This window comes from Formica exsecta, unplaced genomic scaffold (genome assembly GCF_003651465.1).
Source record: "Formica exsecta isolate Colony F162 unplaced genomic scaffold, ASM365146v1 scaffold72, whole genome shotgun sequence".
NCBI classification, from domain to species: domain Eukaryota; kingdom Metazoa; phylum Arthropoda; class Insecta; order Hymenoptera; family Formicidae; genus Formica; species Formica exsecta.
The window spans coordinates 2,314,926-2,326,198 of NW_021853485.1; the positions used below are offsets into that span (position 1 = coordinate 2,314,926).

The 11,273-nt window shown below is 30.6% G+C and overlaps 3 protein-coding genes across 10 annotated transcripts; 1 reads left to right on the plus strand and 2 right to left on the minus strand.

The window, feature by feature from the left end:
- Positions 1 to 300: 300 nt before the first annotated feature.
- LOC115243501 (ankyrin repeat domain-containing protein 54-like) lies at positions 301 to 3,489 on the minus strand. Of its 2 annotated transcripts, none has more exons than XM_029820572.1 (4): positions 2,876 to 3,489; positions 2,489 to 2,558; positions 1,864 to 2,086; positions 301 to 1,471 (listed from the first exon to the last, which is right to left on the minus strand). In XM_029820572.1, exons 1-4 carry the CDS (start codon positions 3,236 to 3,238, stop codon positions 1,036 to 1,038), a joined length of 1,092 nt encoding a protein of 363 aa, XP_029676432.1. In that variant the 5' UTR covers positions 3,239 to 3,489; the 3' UTR covers positions 301 to 1,035. The 2 variants fall into 2 exon arrangements, with proteins under 2 accessions (XP_029676432.1, XP_029676430.1); XM_029820570.1 differs by having other exon boundaries at positions 2,489 to 2,561; positions 2,876 to 3,488.
- A 670-nt stretch (positions 3,490 to 4,159) lies between these two features.
- On the plus strand, positions 4,160 to 8,617 carry LOC115243299 (zinc finger CCCH domain-containing protein 3). 7 transcript variants are annotated; one of them, XR_003885215.1, is made up of 8 exons: positions 4,160 to 4,735; positions 4,918 to 5,827; positions 5,901 to 5,989; positions 6,092 to 6,272; positions 6,805 to 6,963; positions 7,198 to 7,393; positions 7,505 to 7,581; positions 7,706 to 7,850. XR_003885215.1 is itself a non-coding variant. In XM_029820154.1 (8 exons), exons 1-7 carry the CDS (start codon positions 4,672 to 4,674, stop codon positions 7,564 to 7,566), a joined length of 1,665 nt encoding a protein of 554 aa, XP_029676014.1. In that variant the 5' UTR covers positions 4,160 to 4,671; the 3' UTR covers positions 7,567 to 7,581; positions 7,706 to 7,850. The 7 variants fall into 7 exon arrangements, 6 of the variants coding, with proteins under 6 accessions (XP_029676014.1, XP_029676016.1, XP_029676013.1 ...); XM_029820154.1 differs by having other exon boundaries at positions 7,501 to 7,581; XM_029820156.1 differs by having other exon boundaries at positions 7,536 to 7,581.
- A 598-nt stretch (positions 8,618 to 9,215) lies between these two features.
- On the minus strand, positions 9,216 to 11,253 carry LOC115243302 (LETM1 domain-containing protein 1). The gene is made up of 3 exons (XM_029820160.1): positions 10,472 to 11,253; positions 10,226 to 10,375; positions 9,216 to 9,955 (listed from the first exon to the last, which is right to left on the minus strand). The coding sequence occupies exons 1-3, from the start codon at positions 11,192 to 11,194 to the stop codon at positions 9,776 to 9,778; spliced, it is 1,053 nt and encodes a 350-aa protein (XP_029676020.1). The 5' UTR covers positions 11,195 to 11,253; the 3' UTR covers positions 9,216 to 9,775.
- Positions 11,254 to 11,273: the final 20 nt, after the last annotated feature.

Genomic DNA, 11,273 nt, shown 5'->3' on the forward strand with positions numbered 1-11,273 from the left:
TCTCATTCTATATGTTTGTGAGATACTGCTATCAAAATATCTCAGAGATGTGTAACAATTAAAAATTTCATTAAATTGTTTTCCTAAATATTTATAAACTATAATTAAAACATCAGAGAGAGAATTATTGACAGCTTTATATATGAATGCAAAGAATACGAAAATTTTAATATAGAGAAAAGTTTATTTCATTTTTTACATGTAATGAAATTACAATTAAGTGGATTATATACAGCATTTGTAGCGTTATTATGAAAACTACTTACAAGTTCGTGATGATAAAATACAAGACACACATTAATGGGAAACAGTTTATTATTTTCTTATTCTCTCCAGTAAGATTTTATTTCAATAATGAATATTTTATATTCACACTCTTAACTAAATACACATGTTCATGGGCCATAAGCACATAAATCAATTAGCTGATATTTATTCAAGCAGAACAATCCTAAACAGTTTCTAGTTTCCACGTTAAATTTTATTATAAAAAAATTTATTGTCTCAAAATATTTCCACAAATTAAATTAATAAAAAAAATTCACTAAAGGATGAGATATTCAGTCTTTAATTGTGTTGAATCTAAGTAAATGTGCTAGCATGTGATTCCAGATAATCGTGTCTCTTGAAAATTTATTACAGTAGAATTTGACCGGCTACCTGTCTTATATAAATGACATAGTCTTACATATATTCTATAGTTCTATTCTTCATATCGTATTAATATGTGGTCTTATCTATTTATTCTGTGTATTGCACGAACATCACGATTTCTGTTCATTTTTTATAAGAATAACATTTTAGCATATTAAACATACTAGTAGAAGGAAAAAAATACCTATAAATAGCATGAACCAATTAGGAAGAAGAATTATGTTTAACATTCTTTTGAGAATTATATATATAATATACACATGCACACAGATATAAACTTCCAAAAATTACATATTCTTATCAAAAATGTTAAGAGAGCTTTTACTCAATTTATGAACAGTTTGTGTATAACATTATAGTATCATATTCTACCAGAAGTAATTAACCAGTTATACTAAGAGAATCTATATTGGCCAATAAATCTTTCACATCATCTTGAACCTGATCCGAGGTGCTGGATAAAGAGAGACGCGAGCAGAAATTGCTCAATGTTTCTACCTGCTCTTGCATATTTTTTTGCTTCAACAAATACGCCAATAACATGTTAACTATATCATGCATCTCCTCCTTGACTTTATCCATATCCTTATTACTATAATTCCGTTGTAACATCCTCAATTTTGCTTTCGCTAATTGCAACGGATTGTAGCCATATTTATCTAATGCAAGAACATTAGTACCGGCTGTTAAAAGTAGTGTTACTACCGATATTTTGCTGGTAACTGCCGCTAAATGCAACGGAGTATTGCCTATACAATCACGCTGATTCGGATCCGCACCATTTTCCAACAATAATTGAACCATCTTTGTATAACCCCTATGACAGAAAAAATAAATCTTGATGCATGTCACAATAATAAATTGATTTTGTATTACGAAATATATATTGGCAACTTTACGAATAGATCGTCTCACAAAAAAACTTTGTTCTTAGCCTTAGATTAACAATAAAAAGCATACTCTTTAAAAGCAGCTTAATACAAATAATCTAAAATATGAAATTTAACTTCTTTTTATGTTCTGATTTCATTCTATAGTAATGTATGTCTTTTACAATAGATATTTATAAACCTGAGAAGCTATGTCAAAGTTTAAATTAAATTATATTAAATTCTGCTTAAATTTTTTACAAACAAGAACGCAGCCAAGGAATAGCTTTAAAAATATATAGAAAAATGATTATTGCGATCACTTAAATATACAAATTACCTGCAAGCTGCATGATGAAGTGGTGTTCGCCCATCACTATCAGGACTGTTAGGTGATACGCCAGTCTGTAAGAGCGAGCTCATCAACATGGTATTATTTACAGTAGCAGCCAGCCGCATCTTTCGTCCAATATGATAAACATGCCAATATTGCCAATCTTTCAAACTATTGGTTGAACTTTTGTACCAAGTACGTGATTTCATCTTGGCACGATAAACAGATCCTGAATGAAAATTATTATTACATTTAAATTTAATATAAATACATTTCAATACATCTTTTATCAAGGAATTATACATGAATTAATCTTTATTTTAACTAAAACAAAAAGATAATTGTATATGAAGAAGAATACAAAATATATACTTTTTGCAATCTGCCCAAGTTTAATTAAGCAGAAAAGACATAATATTGATTAAGCCATTTGCAATAACGATCGCGCTTATGCAAAATCCCTATCTGCACGCAATATCAACGTACGACGGATGCAATAAAGAAGAATGCAAAATATATATATATATATATATAAAATGAATACAAAAATAAACACTTTCAAATAAACGTATATTACTGCAAGAATATTTTTCTATCAAAACAATCTGATTAAAATTGTAAGAACACTTACTATTTTTCAATAACTCTGCATCAGTTCCGTTTCCATCATATATTCCGCATGTTCCTGATGTTTTCATTTCCTGCTAAAATAATATTAATACTTTTTTACTTCCATATTTATAATTGCTTACTATACTTAATTATATAAATCACTTATTTGCAGTAATTAAAGCTAATTAAAAATTATTTATTAAAGCAGTGCAGCATGTAGCAAAAAAGTGAAAAGAGATCTTAATATCTATATAATCGTGATTGTAGGATTTTTTACTGAACGCTCTTATCGGTCCTATCTAATTCTAATTTGCATTTGAATAAAGAAATAATTATTCTCTGGCACTAGCAAAAAAGAAAGTCTGATTCGTCATTTCGCATTTCATGTTTACAAACAGCTGTTTACCTTAGCTTTGCCGATTTCTGTATCCGACAGCAGTCTGTCATCTTGCAACAGAGTATTGTCCTCCAAGATCTTCCGTTTGTAAGCAGCTGTGAAGTGGCAGCCGTCAGTTTTGAAGCACAAGCGCGGGACCGTCAAAGCCAGATCGTTTGGACACTTCATCCTTATCTGACACGGCCGATTATCATAGTACTGATCTATCCTCATTTCATTATTATTGATGGGATTGACACCGTAATCGGCGAAAATGATATTGCTGTTAGTGACCTGGCCGGCTGCGACATGCTGTTGCTGGCTTTCGTGCTGAACGCTCGAACTGTCATTCGAGTCGTTCCCGGTTTCTACTCCCGAGTCAACCGACGTCATGTTAAATAAATCCAAGCAACGTGAACTCTCTCCTTCGTAGCACAATGCTCTCGTTCGTGAGAGCCTCTTTCCAGAGAGAGTTGTATACTACTACAGTTATATGTCTGTTCAGATATAAATATTATTCCTTTTCGATTTCTATCCGCGTAAATACTCCACGCCGAAATATATGTATATAAACTACTAATAATCAAAATATCGTACTGTTTAGTACATACGTATACGTTAGTATATGTACGCAATTTGGCACAGTTCTCCCACTTCGTCCTTCACACGTGACCTCGCATGCGTGTAATGAAAATTTCGTTGTGCGCATGAATTTCATATACAGGGTGTCTGATAATAATCGCCCCACCCGTAATGTGTAGGTACAGCGAATTAAACCGAGTAGGAAAGTCCTCTTATCTTTTTGCGATTTTTGCAATAATTAATGAAAAATTAATTTTAAAAAAATTGGCCTATACTCGCGTGAATTGATCAAACTTTTTTAATTAATTTCTCAATAATTATTACGAAAATCGCAAAATGGTAAAGGACTTTCCTGCTCGGTTTAATCCGCTCTACCTGCACATTACAGGTAGGGCGATTATTATCAGACACCCTATATATCTGTCATATGATAAAGCTGACATGAGATGGTATGGGACGAATTGGAGTGAGTTCGAAAATTTTACCTGTGGAGTAAAGAAGCGTTTAATTGACCAATAAGGACAAAAGGAGCAAAAATTTCTGTGTCTTGATTGGTCGATTAAATGCTACTTGGCGATCGGATAAAGAATTTCTTGCAATAACAGCCAATCAATACGGATGTAATAAGTCTGTTCGTGTTATTCGCACTTTCTGCACTCGAATTCTTCGCTATCTCTCTCCCTCTCTGGAACGCCTAAAATTTGTCTCCTTTTAAATACATAAATCTCTGGAAATCGTAAATAAACAAGACGAACCAATACGCATCGTGAATAGGTTTTTCATTTCGCTTGCAATTTTTAGCAATTTTTACGCTTGAAATGAGAAAAATATTCAAGTGTTGGAAAGAAAGTGAATAATCTGAATATAAGAAGTGCAAGTAGAACGAACAGACCTAATCTTTGCATTGAATATCTCTGCATCGATCGCATCGATTGAGATTTATGTATCGAAAATTTCAGACATTTAACTTGAAATAAAACGCGGGATAAAACGGATATTAACTGAAATTGTAGATTGATATTTATATAGAGCTTGTAACGTCTTGTGAAGATTCGCATCATTTCACCACCATTACAGATTCTGTCGTAATCAGTGTATGACGCATCTTTAGCACAGCCTGTGTTCCTTAACATATGGCATTGTGTTTAATCGTTATTGAAGATATATAGTCAAGATTCTTGTTTGTTAAAATTGTTCGAAAGTAAAACAAACTTTGAGACATTCTTTTCGATCCGTTTATTAAAATGGGAGTCCCATCATCTGCAATTACAGAAACCAAGAGATTAAATGAAATTTATTATTCAAAAGGTAAGTTTGCAACTTTTTCGTTCGAAATAAATGCTTTTTTAAAATATCTTTCTTGTTTTAAATAAAAGCGTCCTCAAAGCGTATTATGACAAGCTATGTTTAATCAAATTACTGTTAAATTGTTAAGATAAAGCACTTTTTCCAGCCTCATTTATGAGGTTAACTGTTTTATATAATTCTAGGTCAGATAAAGGAATATGGACAAAATATACATCTAAATTCACAATACAATCAAAAAATTAATTGTTCAAACAGAATTTTCGAGTTTGTAAAGTCTAAAGTTCATCCAGATATAAAGAACCCAGTTCATAATTCTTTTCCGAATTCTGAAACAGTATCCAAGGAATCAATCAAAAATGCACATGTGAAACCTCAATTACTTCCCACAAATGTTTATGTTAATCCAAACTTTAAACCACAAAACCCAACCATACATATCAATCCAAATATTTATGCTAAACCGTTAATACATATTAATCCGAAAATAATGCACAATATTGCTAGTTCAAATCAGAATCTGCAAAATAATGTAAGCACAATAAATGCCAGTACAACAAAAACAAATATGGATAACAATACTAAGCCAGCAAATATCAAGAGAGCTATATATGTTAATCCAACATTGCTGAATAAATTATCATCAAAAGAGAAATCTAAAGAATCTAAAGAATCAGTTTCTAAAGAATCAATTACAACAGAACGACCTGTTTGTTCAAGACTAAAGCCTATGAAAAATACCGACAATCAAAAAGTTTCTCCAAAGAGGGTTAATAACTCTAGTATTGTGCTTTTATCACACAGAAAGCTTGTGAGAGTAGCTCGTTCTACAAAAGTCATGTCAAGAACTTTTCTAGTATCTCGATATAAGTTATCAAAATCTACAGAGTTAACGGGAAAAAAGATTGATAAAACAATATTGCAAACGAAAAATAAATCATTAGCAAATAATCCATTACAATCTACATGTAAATCTAACTTATCAAAATTACGTATGAATAAATCTAATAATAATTCTAAAGTAACCAAATATAAGATTGACAGGACTGTATTAAAAGTTAAAAAAACCAGCCTTTCAGAAAAGACAAAAGTTATGTACGTATCACATTTACTATCATATCGAATAAATCGCAAAATAAAAAATTTCATGAAAGTTTTTATATTATAGAGGAGGTGCAGAGAAACTTGTTACTATTGGTGGTATTGTTTACAAAGCTTCTAAAAACAAATTAATACGGAAGAATTCTTTATTGAAACGTACGTGCATCATATTGTTTTGCATTTTATTATTGTATTAGGTGTATATAGATTTTTAATTTATAAATGTATGTATTATAAAATTTTTCTATAAAATTTCAGGAAAACGATCACTTAATGGAAAAAATGATAAACCTAGTGTTGCTATTTATGACAAGAAACAACGATTCAGTAAAGAAACTTTAAATTGTACATTAGGAACAAATACCAATAGTAAACCACGATTTACCATCAACATGTTGTTGAAAACCAAATATAATATTAGATACAAAAATAGTATCAGGTACAGTGATATTTATTTAATATTGTACAGTTCATATATCCTAAACTCATTGTAAGGTCAAGTATTTCCTCTATTTTTAATTTTTCTCAATTTCCGCTCCTATTCTAATGACTAAATAAAAATGTTATGTGCTTTATCTTCACTTTCTCAGTCTAACATGATCTTGTGGCAAACTTGAATATAATTAACTCGTATTGTGATCTTATTCATCATATGAATCAAAATGTTTGTAAAGTTATGTTCTCCAGTACTACTCTTTTAGCTATTTGCTAGATAATCACATGTCTAACTATATTAGAATGATAATTAAAAATAAATAATATTTGGTTCTCCACTGACTTTATATGAGCAATTAACTTAATAAAAAAATAGCTTAGAAAGAAAAGACTTGGTTGAAAGAAATAATTAATTTGAAATAAAAGATGACTAGAAAAGAGAAAGTCGAGTTTATATGAGGGGAGTTACTATATAGAATAGTTTATATAAATTTATACAAATTTGTATAAATTTATTAGAGTTTATTTTTTTGCAGCAACAAAGCAAAACAAAGAAGCATACGAATTTTACGAAATAAAATGCACAAAAATAACCAGCCTTGTTTAATTTTTCAACGATTTGGATCTTGTCCAAACTATGAAAATGGAAAGTGTCTCAAACGACATGATAAAAAGCAGGTGTCACTCTGCAAAAAGTAAGTAAATATTTAAAAATGTCTAATATATATTTAATAGTCTAATAATAATTAATCCTCTTAATGTCAACAACTTAGACATTTAATATAGATAGCTCATATTATAGGCCATAGGCTACAACTCTATCTTGTATCATAACTGTACTATAATAGGAACAAAATTAAAATTTTTGATTTCTGATAAAATAAAAAATATTAATATAACAAGAAAAATTAATTGTGAATATTCTTCAGTTTTCTGCAAGGAAAGTGTTTCTTAGACAAATGTTCTCTATCACATGACGTTGGACCTGAAAAGATGCCTACATGCAAGTACTTCCTCGATGGCTGCTGCACAAGAGATGATTGTCCTTACCTTCATGTTAAAGTGTCTTCAAACACTTCAATCTGCATAGATTTTCTACAAGGATATTGTGCTAAAGGAACTAAGGTAACTACATTAATTCTTTTAGTTTATTTGTTCGTTAATCTATTAGTTGCTTAATAAATATAACAATAAATGTAACAATTTGTTATAAACGAACTCCCCTTAATAAGACAGAGATCTCAGACACGCGGCTTATGAGTTGTAGATGGTCAGTTACATTACCATACGGCCCATAGATTTTTAAGTTAAAGGTAAGTAAAAGCGATGATTCCGATCATTGATACAGAGGAAATGTGTGGCTGTACCAATACATAGAAGATTCTTCATTCTATTCTATGTGGTGATGTTGACTTTCTGCCGTGCGGCTGCGTAAAGATACGAGTCTGAGACCACTGGCATAAGAGGAGAAAAAAATACATTAAATTTAAGATTTATAAGATGAAAATAATATTTTAACCATAACACAGATGCCTTATGTGTAAATGACATAATGGCTCATAATAATATTTTGTAAAGCATAGAAAGAGTACTGATTTGTTCTCCTACAGTGCCAACGGCGTCACGAGTACCTTTGTCCTGAATTTAACAAATCGGGGAACTGCAGCAAAGGTGAGTGTTGTCCTTATCCTCATAAATCGCATTTCTCTGATTCCGAAAAAAGCGCTAAATATTCAAGCAAACTGCGCGATGTGAAAAAAACTACGCTCACGACAAAGAATGATTCTGAGATGTCAAATACGGAAAACAGATTAAGGTATTATGAAATAAATAATAGTTTTACTGAACATCTCGAGAAAAAGAAAAAAACTCCAATTATCGATCGTACAAAACAAATTAAAATTAACGAGACGAAAGAGTCTTTAGTCAAAGAAAGCGAACATATATTAGATAAGACAGCTTGCCATTCTAATAATAAAAAAAAGCGGGTTTCTACAGGCAGTTATATCCCTATTGATATATTTTAATTAATATTTATATACATTATTTTTAGAGTAAATAATTTTTTAAGTTAATTCGATCGTGTTAATACGATCGCGATTATTGAATTAAATTAACGTTTGAATGAAAGTATATATATTTAGAGGTTTTCTTTTTAGCTATCGTTATATTCTCGAAAATATTTCATGATACAATTATTGTAAAGACTAAGTTAAATTTTCTATCGTTTTTTAATGGAATTATTCAGCAGCGCTGGGATATAAATAAATAAATCTTTGTGTATATAACGATACTGTCCATATATAAGTATTTGATATGCTGTGATATATCAAATATGTTATAAAATTATTTCGGATATATATTAATTTTTTATTATATGCATTTATATATATTATATATAAATTCTTTAAATTACTTAACACACTTGAAGTGGGAAAATAATGCAACAAATAAATTCAACATATAGGATGGAGGTTTGATCATATTTAGTTTATGACTGACTAGACCATTTAAAAAAAATGCAAAATATTTAGCAACTCTATTGTCTTGAGATCCAAACAAATAAAATGACTATCGATTAACAACTATTTGAAAGAGAGTTGATTTTTGAAATGGACGGGCCCTCTAGACTTAGTTCTGCATAGATGATACCATACATGAATTCTTTACCAGAAATATATTTGCCATCCTATTATTATTATTATTATATATATCATTTTTAGAGTTTTTAATAATCGAGTTTTACTTTTTCTCCTAACACAGTAATGGAATAATGAACATATATTGTATAATTTTAATATATACAAGGTGGTTAGATTTTGTACATTGTTATATAAATAAAATACAATAATATTATATAAAAGAAAACACATTTATTTTCCAAAAATATATATTTTAATAAATAGAAAAATTCAGAATATATATATATATATATAAATAATTTATCTTTTTGCATAAACACATATTATTTAGTAGGTTTAACTGTACAACAATATAGAATATTGTATAACAATATTAACAAACTAAAGATTAAAGTTACACTCCCTTTATACTGAAGTAGAAAAGTATAAATTTGCACTCTTATTTTTTGTATGTATATGTTAAATTTTCTTCAGTATATTAAGTAACAATTTATAGATGTAAATAGAAATATAGCAAGTTCTTATCATACATTATATATACAAAATAATTTATATTTATTTATACAATTATTTTTTCGATATATTGCACAAAAATTGTGTATATATATATATATAAAGAGATATTGATTGACGAAATAGATATTAAAGTATTTACAAAAAACGATGTTTATCTGTGTACTCACAAGAGAAAGAGCAACATATTATCTTTTTAATAGTTTAGTAATATATGCAAAATATTTTTTAAGCAAAAAATGATTGCTAAATTAACTAGAAATTTCAAAGTAAATTTTTGTGAAAATTAATATTATTATAATAAATAATCCAAGATCTCGCAAAAACGAAGAAGTCATCTTTTTTTATTTTTTTAATTATATATAAGGATCCAATTTGTTGTATGGTTATAAGCTAATAAAATTGGGCTATGTAATATCAAAGATATATTATTTTTATCAACAGATGCTGATACTGTTAACCATTGCTCAAGCCAGCTCCTCATATTTTCTACAGACATATTTGCAGGGTTTACACCTCTAAAAGATAGAGCCTGAAAAATAAATTAATTATAAAGTAACTAATATTTTTTGCACAATGTACTAAAACAAGATTTACATTGAAATTATAAGTTACAATATTCTTAGAACAAAAAGTAAATTTCCAAAGATAAAAAAAATAGGAACAATAATAACAGTATATGTATAACATAACAATATGGCTTCTTCAGTTTGAGATAACAAAATAAATAATTATATTCTTTCACCCTAGGTATACATATTTTGCATCATTCTGGAAGCATAAGTTAATAAAAGGTATCTACCCATCGCATTGCTTCATTAGACATTGCTTTTACTCCTCCTTCTTTTACAATAGCACGATCCATTCGCAAAATTAACATACCCCTTTCCATCAATCTTTTTCTCTTGAAAGGCCTCCACATAGACATACCATGTATTGCTAATAATTCTTTCTAAAAAAAAGAAGAAAAGAGAACAACATCTATGTGAAAACAAGCTTCAGAGAAACAAGAATTCAGGAGTGATGAGTTCACCACTTATGGGCTTACCAGGTGTCTCCTTTTTAGAGAATTAAGGGAATACGGTGGACCTGAGAAGAGCTTAGAACATGCTATAATATTCTTGGTGGTTGGATGTGTACCACTTCCCAGACAGGCTATAACATCTCGCCACTTTATCCTGAGCGTTTGATCTTTGATGGTCTTGAGCTCCGCCTGCATGCATCTGAGCAACGGCCTATTGTGCCTGAGCCGGTTCTTGTGATCGGACAGCATGAAGTCTAATTTCTGCTGCAGCGTCCAATAATGCGACGTCAATAGATAGCGCGGAAAGTAAAGGGCTAGGGGAAAAATAATGTAATTCGTAAACGGAATAGCTGACAGCAGGAACAACGGTGACAGTTTTCGCAGGTCTCTCGGCATCGTGTACATCAACTGCAGCTCCTCCCGCGTCAAGCTATCTATGCCGTTCGACCCTTGTTTCTTTATAGCGAAGACGAAACTTTTCACGTCCGTGTATACGTCTTTGCTGCCGACGCTGAACACGCGATACACCTGCATCGTACGCGGAAACTTCTGTTCAAGCGTGCGCTCATAGTTCTTGATGTAATTCATGTACTTGTCGAACCAATACTTTTTCAGGTTAGCCACTTTGCCTGGCTCGTCCGCTCTCTTCACCGCTTTCACGAGGCCCCGTTGTATCGGGGTGCGTTTCAAGGGCTCCAACACATTCATGCTCTCTCGCACAAGTATCCTGGATATGATTTTGTACATTTTTGAGACTGAATCACCGCTAGAGAAAATCAAACGAGCGCTGCACTATGGTCGGCTCCGCGACCAGCTGATCAGCTGA

Bases quoted from the DNA above. Each gene is read 5' to 3' on its own strand.
- LOC115243299 (XM_029820152.1), top strand. From the start codon at position 4,672: ATGGGAGTCCCATCATCTGCAATTACAGAAACCAAGAGATTAAATGAA. The intron at 4,736-4,917 runs GTAAGTTTGCAA...ATATAATTCTAG, and splicing joins TGAAATTTATTATTCAAAAG to GTCAGATAAAGGAATATGGA. The intron at 6,964-7,197 runs GTAAGTAAATAT...AATATTCTTCAG, and splicing joins CAGGTGTCACTCTGCAAAAA to TTTTCTGCAAGGAAAGTGTT.
- LOC115243501 (XM_029820570.1), bottom strand. From the start codon at position 3,238: ATGACGTCGGTTGACTCGGGAGTAGAAACCGGGAACGACTCGAATGAC. The intron at 2,087-2,488 runs GTAAGTGTTCTT...ATTTTCATTCAG, and splicing joins TGCAGAGTTATTGAAAAATA to GATCTGTTTATCGTGCCAAG. The intron at 1,472-1,863 runs GTAATTTGTATA...TTTCTGTCATAG, and splicing joins CTTCATCATGCAGCTTGCAG to GGGTTATACAAAGATGGTTC.
- LOC115243302 (XM_029820160.1), bottom strand. From the start codon at position 11,194: ATGTACAAAATCATATCCAGGATACTTGTGCGAGAGAGCATGAATGTG. The intron at 10,376-10,471 runs GTAAGCCCATAA...TCTTTTTTTTAG, and splicing joins CTCTAAAAAGGAGACACCTG to AAAGAATTATTAGCAATACA. The intron at 9,956-10,225 runs GTAGATACCTTT...TTTATTTTTCAG, and splicing joins CTAATGAAGCAATGCGATGG to GCTCTATCTTTTAGAGGTGT.